Consider the following 25,617-nt stretch of genomic DNA (forward strand, 5'->3'; position numbering starts at 1 on the left):
GAGAGAGGGAGGGAGGGGGTGGGGTTAAGTAGGTGGTGGGAGGAGAAGGTATAACAACTAGGAACTTAAAATGCCCATCAAATGTTTGGAAATGTTAATGATTATGTAGTTAACAATTAGTTCATTACGGAAAACATAAATGAACTTGTTTATTAATTTACACTTCTTTAGTTAGTTGTTTTAGTTAGTTAATGATTCAGCAGCTCATCCATTGCTAAGGACTCTTGATATAGTGTGTTTTACTTAGCCAAGAATGGAAAGGAAAGCCATTATAAATCCATTACAGTTGTGTGCTGTACTGTCTTAAGTCCTATCCGGACAGGATCAGTTTCTCAGGGGGGATGTCTGTAAATAAAATATTTCACACTTCTATTCTAGTGATAAAACTTTTGCATCCGGACTGCAATTGAAAAACAGGAGGACCAATGAGTTTTTTGGGTTTCTTGGTCATGTGACATCTAGTTCAGTAGCTCCTCCATTTCCACTCGCTGTTGTTTTACGAGAAAACTTGCACAAAAGAAAGAGTCCGGACAAGGCTAAATTACTAAATTAGCCTGTAATTTTCTCAAAGGACATCTGAGAAAAACACATACATGGTCGCTCTGGATGGTAATAAAATCACAGAGGGCCACCCATAAAAGAGAGAATTACACTAGCACCCCCGAGAAACTAATCCCATCCAGATAGGGCTTAAGAAGCTTTTTTAGAAGCACTGTTCATTATGTAAACCTACGACTAATCCTTAGTGATACAGTATTTCAGGAACATATGTTCCCTTGTTTATGTCCACTAGAGTAGAGTTAAAAATTGTTGCTTCTGGAACCAAGACACATTAATTTTTTTTTATTATCATTATTATCATTATTATTATTATTAAGTGTCAGATCAGATCAAAAAGTGTCAGTATCAGTGGTATCAGATCAGATCAGATCAGACCATTCCTCAAATAGCCTTGGCAGCACAAGAGACGCAAGAGTTGATTTCTGTAATGGTGCTGCTGCAGGAGGGTTAAAGCTGAGTCCAGTTGTTTTCTAAAGTTCTACAGTAGTGGGAGGCTCTGCTGAAATCATATTTATCCGGGCCAATGATCGGCGGGGTGCACTCATCTCCAGGTGGCTGATTGGCTGCCCTGGATTAGATCTGGACAAGTCCAGGCATGTTCAGGCACTCTTTCTTTCCCTCACTACCCTATCCCTCCATCTCTGTCTCCCACAGTCCGCAACTTTGACCGCTCATCAGTGCGCAGCCGCTCATTCCGCCGCTTGAACCGAGCATTCAGCGTCCTCAGACGCACCAAGAGTGGCACGGCCGTGGCCAATGATGGCACAGAGGAGAGAGACAACCTCCGAAATGCCAACATACCACAAGAGGGTGAGTGTGTGTGTGTGTGAGAGAGAGAGAGAGAGAGAGAGAGAGAGAGAGAGAGAGAGAGAGAGAGAGAGAGTGTGTCAGTGGGTGACAGCCTGGGTAAAGCGTAGCTACAGCATATGTTCCTTTAATAATGCAGATGGGGCTGGCATAAGGCTCAGCCTGATCAGAGAAAGAGAGAACGATAGAGAGAGAGAGAGAGAGAGAGAGAGAATGATAGAGAGAGAGAGAAAGAGAGAGAGATGTCAGAAGCCTAGATACAGAAGAGGCCACAGATAAAGGACATTGTTTTAGCAGATATTGTTGGCTATTCTGCAGTGAGTTATATTCAAGCCCATCTATGCTTTCAAAGAATTCCTGGAGAGTCACTACATTACTAAAGGCTACAGACCAGGCTATGTTGTATGTTGTTTGGTTTAGCCTCAGTTTAAATTATCTTAAGAGTCTGTTGCCTTTTTGTCAGTTTAGCCCAGTCTAGGCATTCTCTCATCAACAAGGTGTTTCTGTCTACGGAAATGCCACTCGCTCCTAGGAGATCAGTATTTGTAGAAATACCTAAACCAGCCCATCTGACACCAACAATCATGCTACGCTCTAAATGGCTGAGATCATTAGCTGAACCCGCTGGCCTGTATCTGCATGGTTTTACGCATTGCACTGCTTCCACATGATTGGCTGAGTAGATATCTGCATGAATCAGTAGCTGTACATGTTCTCCTAATAAAAAAAAAAATAGTATAGAGTGTAAATTCTGTTGGTCTACAGGTGGTCTTACAGTGTGTACCCACATATCACACACTTTTCCGGACAGAGAAGCTGTGCTGTATGTGTGAACACTAATGTGCATCTCACTTGTAGAGGACATTACCTGGACTTTATCCAGACATTATCCAGAGTTGTATATATATAAAACAGCTGCAAACTACACCATTGAGTATGTTCAGAAGTGGTTTCAAGGACAAAAACAAAGAAGGGAAGGGGGTCCAACAAATGTGTATGTGTGTGTCTGTGTGTGTTTCTGTCTCTGTGGCGTCTTACCGCTCACAACCCCTGGCTAAAATCCTCCGCCCACTAACTTCCCCAGAGGCCTTGTTTCTCTCTCTGCTGACTGAAGAGAGAGAGAGCGAGAGAGAGAGAGTGAGAGAGGCTGGGTCATCCTCAGGCTGAGTAAAAACAAGGGGAATGAAATGGAAACAGGAAGGCCAAGAGGGTCTAGAGAGGGATTAAGTGCATGAAATACAGACTGATGAGAGAGGCTATAGGAAGTGTGAGTATGTGTGTGTTACGTAAAACCCCAGGTCGCTGAAGTAATGAGCTCTGCCTTCTGTCTCCCTGCAAGCGATCACAGGCAATGAAGAGAAAATATTGACTTTAGGACAGAGAAACTGCAGTGTGAGGAAATCGAGAGAGAGAGAGAGAGAGAGAGAGAGAGAGAGAGAGAGAGAAAACGAAAATGTAATAGAAACCAGAGAGATGTCTGCAAACACAAACACTGCAGGACATCAGCTGATCGAGTGTTTGTTAAAATACCATTACTGGTCTGCAGTTATAGATTCATGTGTCCCATTTATATTTCATCTACGCCATTATTTAAGTGTCTGTTCAAAGGCCTATTTACATTTAACTCGTGCTATTGGGTAAATGTCTTTTCATGGTTTTAAATATCACAGCATAATGGGTGTACCATTGTAATGATGTTACAGATAATTTAGCTTATATGTAAAGTGATGCAGTGATTTTATTACAATACACAATCATACATCGTGTATTCGTATCTGTATAGAGTATTTCCATTGACTACGTTAATGTAGATAAAAAGACTGCTTCGAAAATGAACCCTAAACCTCAAGGGCCATCACACTGCATACATGCAATAAATGATTAATTGTTTGTGGATGCATCTTCAATTGAATGCACTCAGTGAATGCAGTGCTGACAAAGATGTACAAATGCACACACACACACACACACACACAACTTGTCTAGTCCCTATAGGGAGCATAGAAACCAATTGGAACTAGAGCAGTAAAAAAAATCAGTAATCTCTGGAATAATATTGATGTTCCATTCAATATTAAAAGCAATTAAAAGCAATGCCCCCAAAAATCCAGTAAAGAGCCTTCTCTGGAGGGTAGAGACAGGTACTCCAACAAAAATAGGATAAACTATTTTTGACAATAAATAAGCAGGTGTCCCAATATGTTTCTCCACATAACAAAGCTACCCTTAAAAAACAAAAGTGCATTTAAGTATATTTTTAAAAGTCTACTTGACATTAAAAGTACATACTTTAAACATTAAAATTGATATGTACTTAAGTACATACTAAATGTATTATTTTGGAGCAACATACTTCCTTTTAACAGGGGGAGAGTAGTGTGTAAATAAAAATACTGAAAAACAAAATAGTGCTACAGACTGTGTGAGTGTGTGTTGGTATCAATGTATTGCATTTGCCAATTCCAAGAAGATTCTGTGAAGGAAAGACATTTAAGACATTTTTATTTTCTACAGAATATAAAGGCAATTTTCTACCTTTTGGAGATCATTAGCGGTCTATACAAATCTAGAGCTGTGCTATGAGGGCTGAAGAATGTTTGATGGAAGTTCTGACCACTGTAATGAATCAGTCTGGTCTGAGATGCTTTGATGTACAGTATGTTTATTATAATATTTTCAAACCTGTAACAGAAAGAATTGGGTCAAAGAAGGGATTAGCATGGAGAAAGAATGGAGCAAGGCTTTTTTTAACAGTGTTAGCCATGCTATAGTACAAAAGGGGTTAAGGGTTTTGCTCAAGAGCACAGCATAGTGGACATACAGTAGTTAACAAACCCACAGTCCTGTGATTCAATAACCCAATTGCCAACTTGGCTTAGAACCTTGGTCCAATACAGATCCTGAAGGATCTAGTGTAGAGCAAAAGCAGCACTGTAAGAAACAGGACCACAGCAGCACCAGAAGCTTTTAAAACAAGGACAGAGACTGTGCTGGAAGGAATAGAATTAGACTAAAGTGGAGTTGGAAGGTTCTAGGACAGGACCAGTGATGAGATAGGAGTGATAGGAGGGTCTAGAACATGGAAAAAGAAGAGCCAAGACAGCTTCTATGTGTTGCTGTGTTGTGGATCAGCAAGGGTGCCATTTATGAATATTCATGCTGAACATCAATGAAGCTACAATTGAAGCACTACATACTCTACACACTGTAAACCCCATCATGGCATTATGCCTTAGATGAAACTATGAAGCAGCGGCTAATGAACTTCTCTAATTTGAGTCTGTCTCTTCTGCTGATTCGCTGAATGAGAAATGGTTTAATTTTCCTCTGCGAATAAAAGTAAACAGAAACAGCCTGCCAAGTGTGTTTCATCTCTGCATCTGTTCAAAACTAACTCTGCAATCGCTCATTTCAATCGTTTATTCCTCCGTCTCTCCACTGTTATGTCTTATTTTCATCCTCCTTTCTTTCCACTTTTAATGGCTCTCCAGCTGCTCTTTCAGTTCTTTCTGAGAGTCTTTCTCTATTGCCTGGAAATGCTTCTTGCACTGATGTGTGAGATTTTTTTTTTGTTGTAAGTAACTCTCTCTCTCTCTCTCTCTCTCTCTCTCTTTCTGTATTTTGTCTCTGCATCTACAGTGTTTGCTTTGCCTCAGCTGCACCACCTCATCCCAGATGGTGAGGTCACCACTGTTAAGATCACGCGGGCTGACCCCTGTGAGCCACTAGCTATCAGCATCGTCGGGGGTAATGAAACACCACTCGTGCGCATCCTCATCCAAGATATCTACAGAGAGGGGGTTATCGCCCGGGATGGAAGATTGCTGCCTGGAGACATGATCCTCAAGGTGTGTGTGTGTGTGTGTGGGAGAGAGAGAGAGAGAGAGAAAGTGGTAGAAGGAGGTCTGAAATTACATCACTGTACAGTAGGTGTGAATACTAGCTTGGAATGCATATGGCGTCATGTGCTTTGCCATCTGTTTGGCTGAGAGAGTGCTGGGGGTTGGCGTGTGAGGGAAGCTCTTGTGTTGATTTGTGTTTATGTCTTCTCTTCAGTCCATTGCCGATTTATTTTCCTAAACCCGTGTATCTGTTTTAATAACTGATTCTGTTTGATGAACATGTTTCTCTTCGGCTACCTTTGCATTACTGGGCTTTAAATATATAAAACACTGACTGGAATTTGTCAGAGCTATGTGAACAGATTACTGGTGTTATTGAATACACATTAAATAGTCAACATTATGCCCATTAGGGCTACACAATATATATTGTTTAAGCATCATCATTGCGATGTGCTCATTCGCAATAGTCGCATCACAGGACGCGCAGGACAGGAGTAAACACAAGGTAACCGCATGGCCTCCATCCAAATGGTTGGGCACATGCACACGTGTCGAAAGCTGTGCACCTCAGTTTAGCACAGTTTTGTGCAGATATTTCCAGTTACAGCTGAATTCACGCGTTTAATCCCTGAAAAAACGCTCTTATTTTAAAAAGCCATTTAAACGCCTGATTAAAGGGCCGATTACTGTTGTTTTGCTGATTTTCTCGGGTTTTGAGAGCTCAGCGCCGACTCAGCTCTTAATCAGTCCGGACGCAAGACGGCTGGTGGCGTTGTGGGCCCTGCATCGTTTAATATTGTGATATATATCGTTGAAAAAAGAACATTTGCAATGTAACACTTCCAATATCGTGCAGCTCTAATGCACATATTACCATATTAGAATCTTCTGTATCTCTGTTACAGAAGGGAATGACACTAGACTGGATTCACTGGATCCTCTGAATTATGAGCGTTTTAATAATAATAATGGATGATCCAAATATTTGGGAACCTAAAATTATTCTGAAAATGGCAAAAATGGCACTTTCTGTGTTCGGTCAAATAAATTAAAAGCATGAATAATTTATACAGAATTATAAAGTTTTTTGATAACACGATCAAAACATAACTAGCAATGGACGGAGGTGCTCTTTGTAAAGAATGGTAAAAAATGAAAACCTGTATATAACCACAGTTAACCCTTTCAGATCCTGCATTCATTACAATGGACATCATGTATTTTCTTTATTTTAAATATTTTGTTGTACATAACACTATTTGAGAGCTGTTGTCCTACAGAACAGACCATGAACCAGCCAAAGAACAAGTTTAAAGTAACTTGGCCCAGCTCAGAGCAAAATACTGGAAAAAACAGTAGTACTAGAGCCATTGAGGGAAAGTAACATCTAAATTTTACTAATTTAATTAATGTGATTTTTAGAACACATTAACACATTAATTAGAACAAAATTTAAAAAATCTTTTTAACATGTGTTTGCTCTTTAGGAATGGTTTATGAAATAAAAATGTTAATATAAAATATAAAATATTAAACACATGCTCCCAGTTAGTAAATATATATATATATGCTTATATAGATTTTATGGTAGAATATTAGAGTCTTTTTTTCAGTGCATTACAGACAGAAAACAGCATTCATACATTTTTTTCCCATCACTGGAGATAAATAAGATCTGAAAAGGTTAATGTTCAGTATTCAGGCTTCAGCATTTTGCCACATGTTTAATTTTGTGTGATTCATGTTCTGGCCAAACAAAAAAAGATAATTTGCATCGCTAGTTAATAGGGTGGAAAATAAAAAGCAGGTTACGAGCAGGTTAACACTCCTGCACACTGGAATGACATTGCATTGGTTGGCACTACTTCATCATGATATAAAATACTCAAACTGTGCTTTTCTACTGCCTGAGACACGTAACTGACCTCATTTAACAAATCATGCTGGTTGCTTGTTTGGTATTCTGGGGAGGTTGCCAGTTTTTTTACAAAGCAGTGTGAGGCAAAATTGGAATTTCAGCTCATTAATGTTCTTGTAATTTGAGGAATGAGGATTCAGACCCATTCCAGGGGGAAACGTACACAGAGGGGAGTATATGAGATATAAAACATATGGAACATTTTATGTACCAGTATCTCTTTCTTTTGTGCTGTTCAGAAGTCCAGCTAAGACATGGAGTTTCTAATATAGACATGACGTTGATGTTGACTATAGAATGGCGGCATTACGACCATCCCTACCATCAGACCCTTATGAAAACCGTTATAATTAGAAACAGCTGTACTTCATTACACATGCTCATATCACTAGGATCAGGCAGTATTCAGCACAGGCAGTATGTAATTAGCAGCTAATGTGATTATTAAATGTGTTCATGTTTTAGGGCAGAAGCATGTTATTATATATTTCTAATAATGATGTCCTCATGGTCGTTTGCAAACATGAATATGTAAGAAAAAATACCCTCACAATTAATCTGGCAATTTCGATCTTCATCTTCTCTTGCTCTTTTATCCCTCACTCTCCTTATTACTCTTTCCGTCCTTGTCCAGATCATCACTCATCTGCTAAGTATCTCTCTCTCTCTCTCCCTCAGGTCAATGGTATCGACATCACTAACGTCCCTCACTGCTACGCCCTAGCCGCCCTAAAGCAGCCCTGCACTCTGCTGCGTCTGACCGTGCTGCGCGAGCAGCGCCACCGCTACCGCTCTCACCACCACCACCACACACCCAGCCCCGGCGAGCTGTACCCTGGACACGGCCCCATGATCCGAGATGACAGCCTGCATGTGGTTCTGGTGAAGGGGGCACCAGACGAGCAACTGGGCATCAAACTGGTGCGGCGGCCTGACGAGCACGGCGTCTTCATATTCCACCTGCTGGAGGGAGGCCTGGCGGCCCGGGATGCCCGACTGCGCGTGGATGACCGCGTGCTGGCTATTAACGGCCATGACCTGAGATACGGAGCCCCTGAGCATGCAGCCCTGCTCATACAGGTGAGTGAGTGAGTTCGATAAATAGTATACAGTGTAGGGGTGTACTATATCGTATCGTTCACGATAATACCGGTATAATTTTTAAAACGGTATAAAAAATTAAATATCGCGATATTAGCGGTATTCTGCGTTGTTTACGTAAGTACGTCATACAGTTACGTGGCATACGTTCGTTACGTATGGCGTTTGGACACTGCAACAAGTATGGCGGAAAGCGGCTCTGCTGTGGAAGAGCTCGTTCCAAAAAGGGGAGCCAGTTCAGTAGTGTGGCAGTGGTTTGGTTACAAAATATCAGATACACAGCAGACCACGGTAATATGTAAGGTATGTCATAAGCGCATAATATCAAAAGGGGGGAACACCAGTAACCTGTTCCACCACCTCCGTCAGAAACACCCAGTTCAGTACGAGGAAAGCCAAAAAAGCCGCGAAGAGACTGCAGTGGCCAGTGTGAGTAACGCTACCCCAAGCAGACAGTCTACGCTCACTCAGCACAACATCGCCACAGCTTTGGAAATATACACTCCCTATGACAGAAAGAGCAAACGCTGGAAAGAAATTACTGAAGCTATCGCGTTTTGTTTAGCTAAGGACATGATGCCAATTCAAACTGTTGAGAAGAAAGGCTTTACTCAGCTTATTAAAAAGTTAGACCGGAGATATAGCATCCCTACAAGGCAGTATTTTTCCAAGACGGCACTCCCGGACATGTATGAAAAATGCCGTGATCAGCTAGCTGCCTCGCTGACTTGTGCAGACTTCTACGCCTCGACCACGGACCTATGGTCAAGCAGGACCACAGAGCCTTATCTAAGCCTAACGGTGCACTACATCAACAACGAATGGAAGCTGTGCACCTCCTGCCTTGAAACGAGCTACTTCCCAGAGGACCACACAGGGCAGAATATAGCGAACGGGTTGAGGGAGTTTCTTCAGTCGTGGTGTCTCAAAGAGGAGAAGCAAGTGTGTGTGACGACAGACAGCGGGGCAAACGTAGTTAAAGCAATCGAACTTAACAACTGGACCAGACTGTCTTGTTTTGGCCATCGTCTCCACGTTGCCATCGGTAAGTTTCTTTATTAATTTATTTGAGTTTATTCCTTGATATAAGTTATAGTAATTCTGGCGATTTTAATGTTTAATGCGATTTTTAAAATGGTAATCGCGATTTTTCATCTTTACATACAGACATTTTTAAGCTAAAATATGCGAGAACGCTAACTTAACTTAATTATTAAAGGTTTTTCCGCCTTACGCTGGTTACCGGCGCCTCCCACAGACAAGCGCGCATATTTTCTAAACAAAGCAACAACGCCAAACGCAGTGTGTAGCGAAAAACAGTGGAAATATTACTTCAGCGGTGTGGAATTCGTAATCCTACCGTTTCTAAAAACTGCAGTCATCGCTGTACGGTGAGATATATTGTTAAACAATAATGCACGCTCCTGTTTCTTTCACATTTTAACTTTAGAGTCTTTATTTCAGTCAGAAACTCGCGTTCTGAAGTTTAATCCACCGAGTTTCTTCACGGCCCTGCGGCGTACCAACGCATGAGCTTGTAAACAATGTTTTGAATCACGGATCATTGACTTGTGAATAGATTCACTCAGTGAGTCGACTCCTCACTCACCCCAAAGCGTCTGAACACCAAACAGATCACATGATAATTCACTACATCAGTAAAGTTAAAATGTTTAAAATTTCTGGCATATATATGTCATCTGTAATTTGAATTGTAGTAGGAAAAACGAAATCGAAAATCGTTTTTTTTTTTGTAAAATAATCACGTTTTTGGCCATTAATCGCCCAGCTCTAATATATAGGATATCAATTTTAGAACTTTCATGCTTGTGTTATACACAGGACAATTAAAGTGTATTGACTGAAATATTAGGACTGCGTTGCTTTTTTCATTTAGATACTGTTTTAAAGTGATAAAACATTTGATTCATTTCACTACTACATGTTGAATGATTGCTCTGCAGCACATATTTTATCCTGGTTAACTTCCTGAATTGTTTCCTGTTTACCTGTGTTTATCCATGAGCTCCAGAATAGTTTATTAGCATTTGTTCCAATTTTCCAGTTTCAGCTTAAAATGGTTAAGCAGCTATGCTGTGAAGCGAACCAACTTCATATCAGCTAATAAGTGAAATCACTTTGTTTTATTATTTTACAGGATCAAATTGTATTTTATACTATTTTAAACATTTCAGTTTAGTAGTTTGTTTATCTTAAATTGCATTTACAATCTCATGAGAATATATTATAGATACCTTTATAAGAAATACGAGATTAAAATCACCGTAACCTACTTAACAAATGGTCAAAAATCTACAAACAAATACTACTAAATACTAGATTGTTTTAACTAGGGAGGTCCTTGAGTAAATTTTGTAAATTGAAATGTCATTTTGTTATTAAAACTGTCTATTTTTTTTCCTCTTTATTTTTTAATCTGCAGAGAGAAGTCTGAAAGACCCCAGGGTCGATAGAGCTGTGGGAGTTGGCAAAAAAATTGTGAGTGCCTTTTCTCACAGTTGGAAGAGGCAGCGAGCACTTCAAGATGTTCAGAAAGACATGGGCCTACCTCAACACAAACTTGTAACAGAAACTCCCACAAGATGGGGATCCAAGCAGAAGATGATCCAGCGGCTACTGGAACAAGAAAAGGCCATCACCCAGGTATTGGCTGCTGACAGGTCAACAAGGCACCTTGTCCTGACATGGCAAGATGTGGAAGTTCTTGACTCTGTGAACAAGGCCCTTGGTCCCCTTCTGGAATTCACTGATGCACTGTCTGCTGAGGACTATGTCACTGTCTCATGTCTGAAACCTGTGCTTCTGTTGTTTAGCAGTGACATTCTACGAGTGAATGATGACGACACAGACCTCACAAAGGCTATAAAAAACTCAGTACTGAACTACCTGAACAGCAAGTATGACGACCCTGAGGTTGAGGAACTGATTGGTTTGGCAACTATGCTTGACCCACGCTTCCACACTCAGTATTTGGGCCCAGAAGAGACCAAGGCTTTGAAAGCCAGAGCAGTTCAAGAGATTGAGTCTTTTCTGTCAGAGCAGAGCGGCACCTCTGACTTTGAAACACCTCTACAAGCTGTAGATTCAGCAGAAGGCACAGCAAGCCATGCAAAGAGACCAAAGAAGACTCTTGGAAGCTTTTTCAAGAGGGCGGTACCTGACAAGGGAATACACTCTGAGAAAGAAACAATTGAAACAGAGCTAAACAGCTACTTGCATTGTCCCCCAGCAGACAGCGAAAGTGATCCTCTTGCTTGGTGGAAGCTGCACGAAATTAACTTTCCTCGGGTTAGTCGTTTAGCGAAAAAGTACCTGTGCATCCCAGCTACCAGTGCAGCATCTGAACGGCTTTTTAGCACAGGAGGCAATATTGTAACCTGCCAAAGGTCAGCACTCAAGCCTACTACAGTGAACATGCTTGTGTTCTTAACAAAGAATCTCAAACTGTGAAGCACTTTGGAAATGAAAGTGCATGTTTAGCACTTATTTGAAGGCAGTCTAATTTGTATTTGGTTTTCTGTTTACTCTGAAGCTTTTGAATATTTGAGAATCACATTTTTTTCAATTGTTTTGTTTAAAAACGTACATTTTCTGCACTTCAGATTTTTGTAAGCTGTTTATTTTGTTACATTATGTTCCATTGTTTTACTGTATACAAAAGCAGTATCTTGGAAAGGCAAAACAGAGGATAAAAAATACAGTCTTATCTCTCATCATAACATGCCAAATGTTAGCACTTAAGCCTGTTACAGTGAACATGAATCTCAAAGTTACATGTTTTGCACATCATGCCTTTTTTGAAGGCAGTTTAGTTTATATTTGTTCTTCTGTTAACTGTGAAGCTTAAGAATATTTTAGTATAATTTGTTGCAGGCAAAATTTAAAAACAGGCACAAAAATTTTGGCACTTCAGTTTTTTTGAAAGAGTTTGTGATATATAAGGCAAAAAACATTTATATTTAAGTGTGAAATGCATTTATACTAAATAAAGCTTAGACATAATTATTGTTTTCTGCAGTACTGTTTTCTTGAAATTAATAAAATATTTGTTATATCGTCAAAATATCGTTATCGTGATATTTCCCTGAAATATCGTGATATTATTTTAGGGCCATATCGCCCACCCCTAATACAGTGTACACCTGTATATCTTTACAGTAGAAGGAAAATTCATATTATCTCAAAAACTGACAAATTAACAAAAATGGAGACTTTGGAGAGACAAAGCCAAAGAGACAACAGGCAGATTTCTATACCATATTTATTTTCGCACTATACGGCGCAACGAATTATAAGGCGCACAATCAATAAAAATGTACTTTCTGGTCTATTTTCATACACAAGGCACACCAGATTATGAAGTGCATTTTAAGCAACACTTATTAGGAACAGGGGTGTCACTGCTGGGGTGCAAGACTTGTAAAGGTAAGCTAAGTTAAGTAAACAAAACTTTTTAATTCCTAAAATTAAATTTTAGACAACTCAGACAAGTCAAATCAGCACTGGATATTAATCTACACAGATTTCTCTCCTGAAAACTGTTTATTCGGGTGAATAAAGCGCTTCCATTTATTTGCAATAAGCTTAGATTTCCAGATTTCCACTAAAGCTAAAGCATTAGCATTAGCATTAGTGGCTAATTGCTAAACTGCTCCCTGACGGCACTACACCGAGAAACCCTGAGTGTTCTGGCAAACCAGGGCGATATCAACTAGCAGGTCGTCCCGCATAGCTTGTTTTAACGCGGTTAATACTCACCGCTGAGCGGCCAAATGGCTAGCACGGTTAGCGGGTAATGCTAATGCTGCTCCAGGGGTTAGCAGCAGACTACAGGCCGATAACACTCACCTCTGAATGGCCAAATGGCTAGCACGGTTAGCAGGTAATGCTAAAACTGCTCCAGTAGTGCTATCTGGGAATGGCTAGCACTTACTGCTGGAGAACTAAATTAAAACTCCTGTATAAAGCTGTACTTCAGCAGAGTGACTTTACTGCTCCTTACAACCTGACTAATAAAATTCGTACATAACGAGCACCGGATTAAAAGGCTCACTGAGGATTTTTGGGAAAATTAAAGCATTTTAAGTGCGCTAAGTAGTGCGAAAAATACGGTAATGTAAAATGTAGAAAATTGGTGGGAGAATTCCCACTAGTAGAAACATTAATTCAGTCTGAATTCAGGTCAGCAGACCGGTAAAACTGTGTTTGGAGGAATGATGGCTACCTCAGATTTGTACCTTTTGTTTTGTTTAGTTTGCATAATGGCTGCAAACATTCAAAATTATCTTTGTTTTTTTCCAAATAATCTGCCGACCAATTTGCGGCACTGTTTTTCCAAAACTGCTGTTTTTCCTCTAAAATAACTGAGTTTTGTTTGTTTAGCTGATTGTTGTGCATTAGTAAACTAGGCTTGGGGTTAGATGTGGTTCAGTGTGCCAGATAATGTTGATATGATTGCACTTCCTGAGGGTGTGGTGTTTGTGTTGTGTTAGTGTGTGTGTGTGTATGAGAGAGAGAGAGAGAGAGAGAGAGAGAGAGAGAGAGTGGAGGGTCTGGGGTCATTACATGGTTCATACTGCTGATAATGTTTGGGGTTTGTGAGTATGTGTGTGTGTGTGTGTGTGTGTGTGTGTGTGTGTGTTCCACTGTGGAGGGTCTGGTCCGAGGGCCGATAGTCAGCCTGTTGCTTCCTGTCTGGCTTGGATGAATCTCTGTGGAGCCAAAATGGCCACTCTAGCAGAGATTAAACACTGGCGGGTAAATGATTAAATTAGTCCAATTAAGACGATAACAAACAAGGCCCATTCATTTAAGAGTCGGCACACTCTCTAAGGAGCTCCAGGGCATGGCACATGTGGGTGTATATTTTTAATTTTTTGAGAGGATTTCTTTTCTCAATAATCTTTCCAAAGTCATTGGTAGTTCCTACTGTCTTCTAAAATTCTTCCCTGTGTCCACCAGTCTGCCAGTGTAAAGACAAGCAAGTCAAACACTGCATGTATTTAAGATGAGAGGAGAACTGCTGAAATCTCTCAGTTATATCTCTCAACTTGGACATAATCATTGTCAACCAGCATGGTGTGAATCAGTAGGGAAAAATGCCATCCTTGAACATCTAGCCACATAATTCCAGCTAACAGAGAATGTTTTAAGAACATTTAGCAAAGTGTTTTTTTTTACATTACAATGTTATTGGAACATTTCTCTCATAACTTTCCCAGCTAGACGAATACGTACATATTCCTATAATATCGGCCTGTAGTATTCAGAAAACATTCTACTAACTATTCTATTGTTAGCTGGGCTGTTTTGGCAACACCAGGTTTAAGATCAGATAATTCAATATCAGTGTAGTCCAGATACATCACTACACTCTAAAAAACAGAGGTATGGTATGAGTACTTTTTTGTACTCAAAGGTACACTCTTTATTATTGTACCCTCAATGGTACAATATTGGTCTTTACAGGGTCAGATTGGTTCCCTCTGAAGTACAAAGTCATTCCTAACAGCAATAATTACAAATTTGTACCAGCCAAAAGGTACATTCAGTATTCTGTATCACTATATTAATAAACAATATATATTTAAATTGCACATTTTAAATTTGAAAGCCAGAAAAGTTTTTGAGTCATATTGAGTTGATGATAATGTTTATAATCTTTATAATCTTTACTGGTACAAAAAACATGGGTGTAAAAAAAGACTTTCACTGAAAGGTACTCTATTGTACCTCAATACAAGGTACAGACCCCAGTGACAAACTTTGAACTCTTTTAGGTACAAATCTGTACTTACTTTTCTTAGTGTGTAGGAAAAGCCACTGGGCCTTCTTGAGCTGAACTGATCTTTTCTGTAACAGTGCAAAGTCTATCCTCTAGTCTCATGATACAGGTTAAGGAGAGTCCAATAAAGCTCAAATATATATAAAATAAATCACCCCGTGAAGCCTAGGATAAATTATTGAGATCAATGAAAGGAAAACAGGTTGGTGAAGCTGTCTTAGAGCTTAGAGTGGTCCTAAAAATTCTACTCAAATCCAGGTCCAACCAAGGTTAATGTTAACCAGAGTTTAACCAACATTAAGCAGAGTTTAACCAAGGTTAACCAGAGTTTAACCAACGTTAACAAGAGTTTAACCAACGTGTGAATTGTAACTTTGCAATGTAGGCCTGTGTCACAGACCAGTTTCTTGAGAACAACCCAATAGGGACAGGCTAATCTAATCTCTATATTGTCTGACCTTTAAAAAACTGAACAAGTTGTCCTGTTTTACAGTTAATGGTAGGAAAAATGTTTGTGGGCAAGCATTATAATATGCGTATAGCCTAATATGTAACACATCTAATATATCAGTTGGAATTATGTCAATTTTGTGCATGAATTAAGAGAGAGAGAGACATAAACTAGTCAGATAAAATAGCATAATGAGCTACATACAAGGATTTTGCTTCTTTTTCACAAGCATTATTGAGTAGCATTTTTACATATACAGTATACAATAATTTACCCTGTGTATGCTACATGCATTCTCCAAACATATTTACAGTTATTGCTGTATAAGCACACAGACACAGACACACAGACACACACACACACACACATGTGCTGGTACACACACAGGCACACACACAGGAATGAATAACAGTTTGAGTCTGAGCTGAGGGGCATAGGCAGTTACTGCAGCATCTGTTAATTCTGCTTCTTTTCTTGTCTCTGAGGGTAATGAGACATTTTGCACACACACACACACACATGTAGATAAACTCCCTCTGTCCTGATGAAGAAGATGTTTTGTAGTTTACATATTTGAAGGAATAAAGCTCCTGAGGGTGCTGTCCTCTGCGTCCTCTCCGTCCTCTCATGGGAGCTTCCCGACACTCTCCCGCAGCAGCGAGCCAATGCTAATTCAATGTTTCCCCGCATTAGGGCAGCATTAACCCGCTGTTTCCCAGCCTTAAACAAACATTAGCCCATATTTCCCCGTTTTAGCGCAACCTCGTTTTAGGGCTTCATGTAATCAGTCAACTACACGCTGACTCAGCCCACTTTCTATTGCCCCTCCGTGTCAGTTATCGTGCCATTAATCTTTCCCCCAGTGTTCCCCACTTCTGTTTCTGGAGCTTGTAGAAGCAGCTGCTGACTGGATGTTGATACTGTTGAAATGTGGCAGAAATGCAGGAGAAAGCTCGAGCTGTGTGCTTTTGTCGGAGGCTCTGTGTAGGCGCTACACAGCCCAAGGTCTCTTACTGTGTGTGTCTCTGTGTGTATATGTGTCTGTGTTGCATGTGTGTGTGTTGCGTAGGCGAGCGTGGAGAGGGTCCACTTCATTGTGTCGAGGCAGACGCACGTGCCCGCACCAGACATCTTGCAGGAGGCACCATGGAACATGGAAGGACCCCCACCCTACTCACCAGTGGACATTGAACACACACTGTTGGTAAGACAGACAGCCAATCATAAACATATAGAAATATACATACACAACTTTATTCTGCATATACTGTACATGAATGTGGGCAAGACAGACAGACATACAGAGGGATGGATGAATGGATGGATGGATGGACAGACAGTAGACCAGCTTGGTTTCACTGGTATTGTAGGTCAACCAGCTTGTTCTTGTTGGTCATACTGGACAATGGGCTTAGTTATGGTGATCATCCAGGCTAATCTTCCTGGTCATGCTATCCAACCAGTTTAAACATTAGTTGACCACATACTGGTCAAGTAAACTGGTGATGCTGGTCATCCGGCTTAAGAGAAGCCGGATGACCAGTCTTAATGCTTGTCCAGCTTGGTCAGGTTGGGCATGCTTGTAAACCATCAAACTCAAAACAGTAACATATCCTACACTCACTAAGAGCTAAGCTAATTTTTTAAACCGGTTTGCTGCATGTTTAGGGGCATTTAAACACCTATAGTTTATTTCCTTGGTCCAAATCAATTGATGGGGTCGTTTACTTGGATCTATTTCCCCCTCGGTTTGGTTTGTTTTCACACAGGCACAAACCTAAACACACCAAAATGCTTCCAAAACAAACAATGCGAGCACATTGTCTTCTCTGATTGGTCAGAGCTGTCTATCACAGAAGCAAGATGGTAAATATAACAAGAAGATTTATATGAAGTGCCCCAGACTAGTGCATATACAGTATATTTGTGCAGTGTAAAGCTGCTGTAACACTGAATAGTTGTTTAAGTCAGCACCCAAGTGAGATTACTGTTTTTACACCTGCCTAAATGAACCAAGTCTGTGCTGGTGTGAAAACGGCCCTTATATCCAAATCTTAGTCAATTCAATGATGACACATTTGAAGTGGCCAGTAATCTATTAAGTAAGATAACTGAGCTAGGACATCCCAAAACTTTTTTGAACATTTTGAGGAACTCTTGGTTGTGCCATGCTGCCTTAAGATCAGGCATATAGGATATAGGTATTCAGGAAAATGACCAAATTCTCTTGATCAATAAAACATCATTTAAACTGATTCTGCTCATATTATAAATGAAAGCAAACTTGTTTCATATGATAAGGTAACATGTCCTGATAAGTCAAGAGGCTCAAGCTTGTGTATTAGCTAAAAACAGTCGCTAATTAAGCTTGATTAGTTATAGAAGACAATTATAATTTATTGCTAGTGCTACGGAATTAAATGCAAAAAAAGATGATATCATCTGTGTGCTATGAAAAACAGGTTTCTCTGTTTTTGTTGTTTTTTAGTTTAATACAGAATTCGAACATACAAACCGTGCCCTACACTTTATCACAATTTCTTGATGAATGGACCAATGGAAATTCCACAAACACCTCCACGTTATTCATTGACTTCCACTGAAAGTTAAGAAGGTTTTATCTCTCTCCTGTAAAGTTACTGTCTTTCATTGAACAGCGACAATATGAATGAATGAATAGTGAAAAGCCCTTTCCCTGCACAGCAAGGACAAGCTTGAATCTCAGCGTGTTGTAAAAATATCACATGGACCACTGACCTACACACACACAAGCACAAATGCCCACATACTCTCATACTGTCCTACATAGAAAAACACTCACACACACACACACACACACTGACCCATCTCTCTTTCTCCTCACACCCCAGGCTCTCAGACATACACACACGTTTCCCTTGCCAACACTGCTTAACAGAGTATTCCCTTTACTGTGCAAAAGACTCCAACATCAAAGCACTGTACTTCTCCATTGAGCTTTACAATTCTCCACTTTTCACACTCTGACAAACACACACACACACACTCACACACTGTCTGCAAGCCTATTATAGGCAGGAGAAAGCCCGGCTATTGCGGAGGGGATTTTCAGCACCTCTTCTAAATGGGATGTTCCGCTAGTCATTATCCAAGGGGACGTCTTCCCTTGTTCTAAAAACGCTCACATTCACAGCTTTTCATTTGCCATTTCTCTCTTTCTCTCCTCCAGTCCCTCCCTCTTTCTCCTTTAGCTCTCTCTCTCTCTCTCTCTCTCTCACCTCTCTGTAACACTCTAATTCTCTCTGACACACCGAGGTGGGAACTTTTCCCCTCTTCCGTTTCCCGGAGCGAGCCTCACGCAGGCTTTTAATAGTGATAAGCCTGACACAGTACGGACCGGTCTGACTCACTTTAGCGCAGCCTCAGACTAAACACGAGCAGCTTCTCTTTATTGAACTTTAATAACACTTTTTTATTAAGTTAGCACCTCGCCGCTGTGTTTGTTTCTTTTGGCTGAACTCCAGGACTGCGTTTTTGGCAGCAGTCAGCATTATTACAGGCCCCAGCTGCAATGGCTAGCTCATCCATTACAAGCTAAAAGACACACACAAACACAAACACACACACACACACACAATATGTCCCTTTGATCATATGTCACCTTTGAATTTAAAAAAGACACCAGCGCAACATCTGTTCAATGTCTGTGTTGTCTACATAATGTAGTTCCCCTCTAAATTAAAAGCTGGGTTTGCGTTTGATATGTTAAAGTACAGCAAGCTGACAGAAATAAAAAACATGCCCACTTCTAAGCTCACCAGGCATAGAATACATCATTTAATACATCATTCCTACTGTAATACTTGTTTACGGGTTCCCATGTCTGTCAGGTGAAAAGTACATTAGTATCTTTAGACTGTTCCTGTTTATTTAACCCCACTTTTTAAAGCTACAGTATCACCTGCTGTTCCAAAATTAAAATTAGGTCTGGTGATGTTGCTGAACCAGTCACACCCTTGCTGATTAATTCATCTCAAGGTCAGCTTTTGGTGCCAAGTTCCCAAACAGCTCTGTGCTTTTCCCCCACAAAATCACAGGTTCAGGGCCAGAAAAGTCAGTGCTATTCTGGCCCCACAATCTTGCTGGTCTAGAACTTGTAAAAAAAAAACATTTCAAAACGTCCCCCGACTTTCGTTTCCGGTTTGTGGAACACGCCCACATTCACTTATATAGTGAGTGAATCCTTAAAGCAGTGGAAACATGGGCCTGTTCTTAAAACATTTGCAGGAACAGGCACTTGTTCCAGCACCAGCACTTTTTTTGTGGAAAAAAGGCAACAAAGTCCAAGCTGGTGTTTAGTGATTGAGGTGGTTCAAAATCTGGTCATCCAGTCAAAAACACACTGTATGATTTTAAACCAAGGTGGTTAACCAGCTCTTGACCAAAACAGCATAAGTTTCATTTGTTTTTGCGTGACCTTAAGGCTAAAATGTTGGGATGATCACAGAAAATCACAATTGGCACTATTGAAGTCAACAAAAATGATCAAGATTATGTTTGTTTTATCCTTGTTATTGGGCTAAAACATTTTATATGCAAAACAAAAACTTAGCAGGAGAGAGGAAAACATTTTTAACTCAGAAGTCATTGTAAAGATTGTATTCTACATACATACATACATAAAATACTAAAGGAACAACTACCAGGCTGACATCATGTTAAACATTTTAAAACAGCTTTAACATACATAAAATACTTAAGGTTTGATTATAATACCAGGCATTAAAAAAGTAATCATGTGAGCAAATTATTAAAATTTTAAATGACTGAATCCATGTTGTTGTGTTTTTTGTTTACTAGGACTCGTGCCATAAGCCAGCATGCTACGAGAAGACAGTCACCCTCTCAAAGGAGCCTAATGAGTCTCTGGGCATGACTGTAGCCGGGGGCATGAACAGCCGTGGCTGGGACCTCCCCGTCTACATCACCAACATCGACCCCAACGGCGTTGTGTCCCAGGAGGGATCCATCCGCAAAGGTGTGTATATGTGTGTGTATATGAGCAACATGTTCTGATCACCTTGCTGCCAAGTTAATATTTAAGTAAAATGATAGACAGTACAGTTAGTGAACTACAGTGTTTGTATAGTTGAGTTACATGTAGCTAAGGGAAAAAAAAAACATCTGTGTGATTTTTTTTCAGTCAACATCAAACTTGTACGCTAAAGGCCTTTTCTGCTTTAACCCAATAATCAGTCATCCAAATGTGATTAGTGTTCTTATTGTTTGTGCTAAGTTAATATACAGTAATTGGCAAGTAATATTAGCATAAACAAGAACATAGGTCAAATGTGTGCATCATATTTTTTAAATATGATGCTAATTCTGGCTAGAGGACGTTTAAACTTGTCCAGTTTACAGCTGGTTAGTAATAGTAGTAGTAGTTCACAGGTGATTGGATGAGGACAGGAATTAGCTAAAACTAAATCAAAGAAATAAATGAAGAAAAAAAACTCCAACCAAAATATTTGCAGTGCAGTGCAATGTTTTTTTTTTTTTAAAAGCTCTTTTTTGCAAAAAATGCTTTCACAGTGCTTCATGCCAGAACCAGCTGCATAAAAAAGCATACACTCAGAATTGTGGATAGATAACCAGAATTGAACATTCAACATTTTATCTAGTGTAGCATTCTAGCTTTAGTAGCTTAGCATAGATGTCATATTCACTGCTTCTGTGGGTGGAGCCCCTGAACTTAGATTATGCTTTAGGATGTTGACTAAGAAATATTTTATGTGTTTTACCCCAAATAAATATAATATTATGATTATATCTTTGTATAAGTATGGTTAATACCCATAACATAGTATAAACAGACATAAAAATAACATTTTATTTTAATGAAGTTTTGGGAAATTATGAAGCAGTACCTTGACTGATCTCTGCACTGGTGTGCTTCTGAGCTCTAACAGAGCCACACACCTGTCTCCAAGGTGACCCTGTGATCTTCCTCACACACTTTTTTAATCTAGACACACACACACACACACACACTCATACGCTCACTAACAAAGACACACCTGCTAATGCATATGTATTAGACTCATCAGATCTGCAAATGTATTCCTGATAGCAGTGTACCAGAATATCACACACACATTTACTTCCCCTCTCACACCCGACATATTAAGAAAATTGCCCTCTCTCATTTTCTGGCTCTCTCTCAATTGCTTGCATGAATAGCAGCATATTGAGGCTAATTTCATCATGTACTGTCTGTGTGTTCTCTGTGTGTGTGCGATCATGGAACTGAAATCACGATTGTGTTGTTCATTAGTTCAAATCACTGGTGTGTAAATGGTTCAGATTAGTCCACTATGAATGATGGTAGATCTACAGCATACAGCTCTGGAAAAAAAATTAGAGCCCACTTTAGTTTCTGAATCAGTTTCTCTGATTTAGCTATTTATAGATATATGTTTGAGTAAAATGAACATTGTTGTTATATTGTCATTTAAAGCATTTATTTGCAGAAAATGAGAAATGGCTGAAATAAAAAAAATGCAGAGCTTTCAGACCTCAAATAATGCAATGAAAACAAGTTCATATTCATAAAGTTTTAAGAGTTCAGAAATAAATATTTGGTGGAATAATCCTGGTTTTTAATCACAGTTTTCATGCATCTTGGCATTATCTCCTCCACCAGTCTTACACACTGCTTTTGGATTACTTTATGCCACTCCTGATGCAAAAATTCAAGCAGTTCAGCTTGATTTGATGGCTTGTGATCTTCATCTTGATTGTATTCCAGAGGTTTTCAATTAGGTAAAATCAAAGAAACTCATCATTTTTAAGTGATCTCTTATTTTTTTTTCCAGAATCCAGATAGAATACTATTATCATTAATTGCTTTTATACTCATCTTATCAGCTTCCATGACCACATAGGACCACTTTATAGTTCTTTATAGTTATAATTACAGAATCTAGTCTTGTATCTGTTTTTCAGCATTCTTTACATATTATCCTCCTTTCATCCATTTCTTCAATGATCAGGACCCATATGACCACCATGACCATAGCAGGCCACTGACATTTTGGTAGTGTGTTAGTGTGTGTTGTGCTGGTATGAGTAGATCAGACACAGCAGTGCTGCTGGAGTTTTAAACACCTCAGTGTCACTGCTGGACTGGGAATTACCCACCAATCAGATATATCTAGCTAACGGCGTCCTGTGGGAAGCATCCACTGATGAAGTAGTAGTGGAAGACCATTTAGGTAGGAGTGTGTAGCAGTTAGCAAGTGGACGCAGTGTTTAAAAACTCCAGCAGCACTGCTGTGACTGATCCACTGACCAACCAACTAAATAATATTAGCTGCTTTGTGGCAGTACGGGGTCCTGATCATTGAAGAACAGGGTGGAAGGATAATAATAAAAAAGGTATCACATCTCAATGTGACTACCCTGGTTAAATAAAGGTAAATCAATAAATAAAATAAATAAATTGAAGGTTAAGCCTTTAAAAGGCTAATGAGATGAGAAGCAATATACACAGTTTGCTAATGCCCATCTGGTCTCTTTCCTAGGTGATATCCTGTTAAATGTGAACGGTGTAGACCTGACTGGTGTGACTCGGGGTGAAGCTGTGGCGAACCTGAAGAACACTTCCTCTCCGGTGGTGCTGCGTGTTCTGGAGATGAGGCCTCCAGATGTCAGCTCTCTGGACTGCATGCCACCCCTGCACTCGCCCTGCTCTCTCTCGCCCTGCTCGCCCAGCGACATCAAAATGCCTCTGCCCAGCGATGACTACTCACCACTCTGGGTGTCCTGGCTTCAGCTGCCCAGGTGATTAATTTAACTAATTTAATTATTTAACTATTTTATCAGAATTGACTAACTTCTACACACAAAAATGGCTGAGACATAATAATTACACACTGGCCTTACTGTTGCTATAAAAATAGTGTCCAAACATCATAGATCAGAGTTACCCACATTGTCAGGTGTGCAGGCGAGAGAGAACACGGAGAACGGACGCAAATGCAGGTAATTTATTTAACAAACAATAGACCTTAAACAGAAACTCTGAGAACACTTAAGAAGAAACAAACAAAACCTGAACCGACATAAATCAACGTACAAGAACCGACAAAAGCGGGAAAGGAAACAGGGAACACCTGGGGAAAGGTAATAAGAGGGCGGAGTTATAGATGAAACACAGGTTCGGGTGAAGGCACTAGATGTGGGCAGAGACAGGGAAGAACAGACTGCAGATCAAATGAAGGAAAAACCAGACATATTTAAAGCCAGCTAGCTACTTTACAGAGCATCACTGCCATTTACTTTCACATACTTAGTTTGTTTAATCACCAGAGAAAAGCATTGCCAATATAACAGCAAGGTCTGTAGCAAAGCACTGCAGCTCCAGTCATTACCTAAGAGATACAATTAAGTGAGTTTGTTATCTATAACTACTGACAATTATTCATTATCTCAGGATTAGTAATATAGCCAGTGGAGCTCAGTGAGCAGAGGAGTGTTTAAGGTGTAGTTTAAGGTGGTGTTCCTTCATGCATGAGGATATATGTAAGATGTACTGCAATATATGTGCCGAGATTGAAGGGTCATCAGTTGGGAATGGCAGGTAGAGCTGAGTGTCATCAGGAAAGCACTGGTAGGAGAAGCCATGTGAGTGGATAACCTGACCAAAAAAAGGTAGTGCAGATAGAAATAAGAAAAGCTCCCATTACCAAGCCCTGGGGAACCCCTTAGCAGATAGTGAGCTAGCACAGCCACGACACCTTGAAGGAACGCCCAGCGAGATATGCCCTTGTGAATACAAAAGAATACTTAAAGTGCATTTTCAATTTAATATACTCAATGATAATACTCATTAAACATACTTAAAGTACACCTTTAGTGTACTTTAGTGTTTACAAGTGTAATTTTTTTTCCAGTAGCATTAAGTTGTACACTGTAACGTAGAGGAGGAGGCAGGATGCAAATGCAAGTCTTTTTTATTATCCATATTTAAACTAACAAAGAAAAGAACACTAGGGAGTATAAAAAGAAAAGGTAACTAAAGCAAAACACTATGAAACAGAGGATAAACTAAAATACTGAACCAAACAAGCAAACTAAGCAAACAAAGAAACCAACTAAATAAAGCAAACCTGAGACACTGAGGACAAACAACACAGCAGGTCTGTGGCTAAACAAAACAGATGAACACAATCTGGACAGAGTAACATGACAAGTTGAGACAAAAGATGCGTTAATCCTAGTCAAGTTTCAAGTCATGAAGAGTATTACCCGAGCTGGACTGATATCTAGACTCTACACTGTAAACCCAGAAGTTGTTTGAACTCAAATAAATTAAGTCTGTTTTACACAAAATTGGAGATTTCTAAACAATACTCAACTTTTTTGAGTTGTGGGCACATATATACATTAAAACTGAGATCTTTGAGTTGAACCAACTTATAATAACTGAGTTTAGTCTGTTGCCATTAACAGCTTCTTTTCCATTGGCTTCTGTCACAATCTATTTGCATACTGGGTGTGTCCAACAGTTACTGACACTCACCATCAGTGTGTAGTGATTCACCCGGGGCTACCTTAGGTAAACTTGTAGATCACAGATTATGATTAAATACTTGCTCTCTGTGTTGTAGGCTGTAGAACAAGCCTCATTTACTGAGCTGCAGTAACTCTGCAGTGTTTTTGCTGTGCTCTCAGTACTTTTAGTTGTTTACTGTTTTCTTTCATCTACTTTTCTATGTGTATTTAAAACAAATAGATGAACGAAACCAGAAAGAAGACTAAATACAAGTTAAGGAAAATATTAATTTTAAATATGTTTGTGTATGTATTTGTTAAGTTCACTGTACTTAAAAAATATTTTACATGAACTTAAAATTTATTAGGTAATCGGTTACGACAAAAGTTTTGAGTTCAGTCAACTTATCGGGTTTTACAGTGTAGGCATGTTTGAGTCTTTCTGCATCTTCATTCATCTCTTCCTCTCCCTCTGCTGAGCTCTGTGTGAAGGGGAGATTGTTGATGAATAATAATTTGCCTGATGAAAGTCTCGAAGTTTGCAGCAGCTTCTCTAACAATATTGCCTGCATACTAAATTCAGAAAGCGTGAGAG

At 39.7% G+C, this 25,617-nt stretch overlaps 1 protein-coding gene across 5 annotated transcripts in view; it reads left to right on the top strand.

Annotated features, from left to right (window-relative positions):
- Positions 1-25,617, top strand: part of lnx1 (ligand of numb-protein X 1) — an 83,890-nt gene that overhangs the window by 50,930 nt on the left and 7,343 nt on the right. For 4 of the 5 annotated variants that reach the window (XM_007257038.4, XM_007257039.4, XM_007257041.4 and 1 more), the window contains 6 exons: positions 1,216-1,371; positions 5,008-5,216; positions 7,810-8,211; positions 16,558-16,692; positions 20,328-20,505; positions 23,051-23,309. In XM_007257038.4, the coding sequence (XP_007257100.3) occupies positions 1,216-1,371; positions 5,008-5,216; positions 7,810-8,211; positions 16,558-16,692; positions 20,328-20,505; positions 23,051-23,309 (1,339 nt within the window). The remainder of the gene's footprint in view (positions 1-1,215; positions 1,372-5,007; positions 5,217-7,809; positions 8,212-16,557; positions 16,693-20,327; positions 20,506-23,050; positions 23,310-25,617) is intronic. The other variant, XM_022664414.2, reaches the window with a different exon arrangement.

The sequence above is a fragment of the Astyanax mexicanus genome, chromosome 1 (genome assembly GCF_023375975.1).
Source record: "Astyanax mexicanus isolate ESR-SI-001 chromosome 1, AstMex3_surface, whole genome shotgun sequence".
Lineage (NCBI taxonomy): Eukaryota > Metazoa > Chordata > Actinopteri > Characiformes > Acestrorhamphidae > Astyanax > Astyanax mexicanus.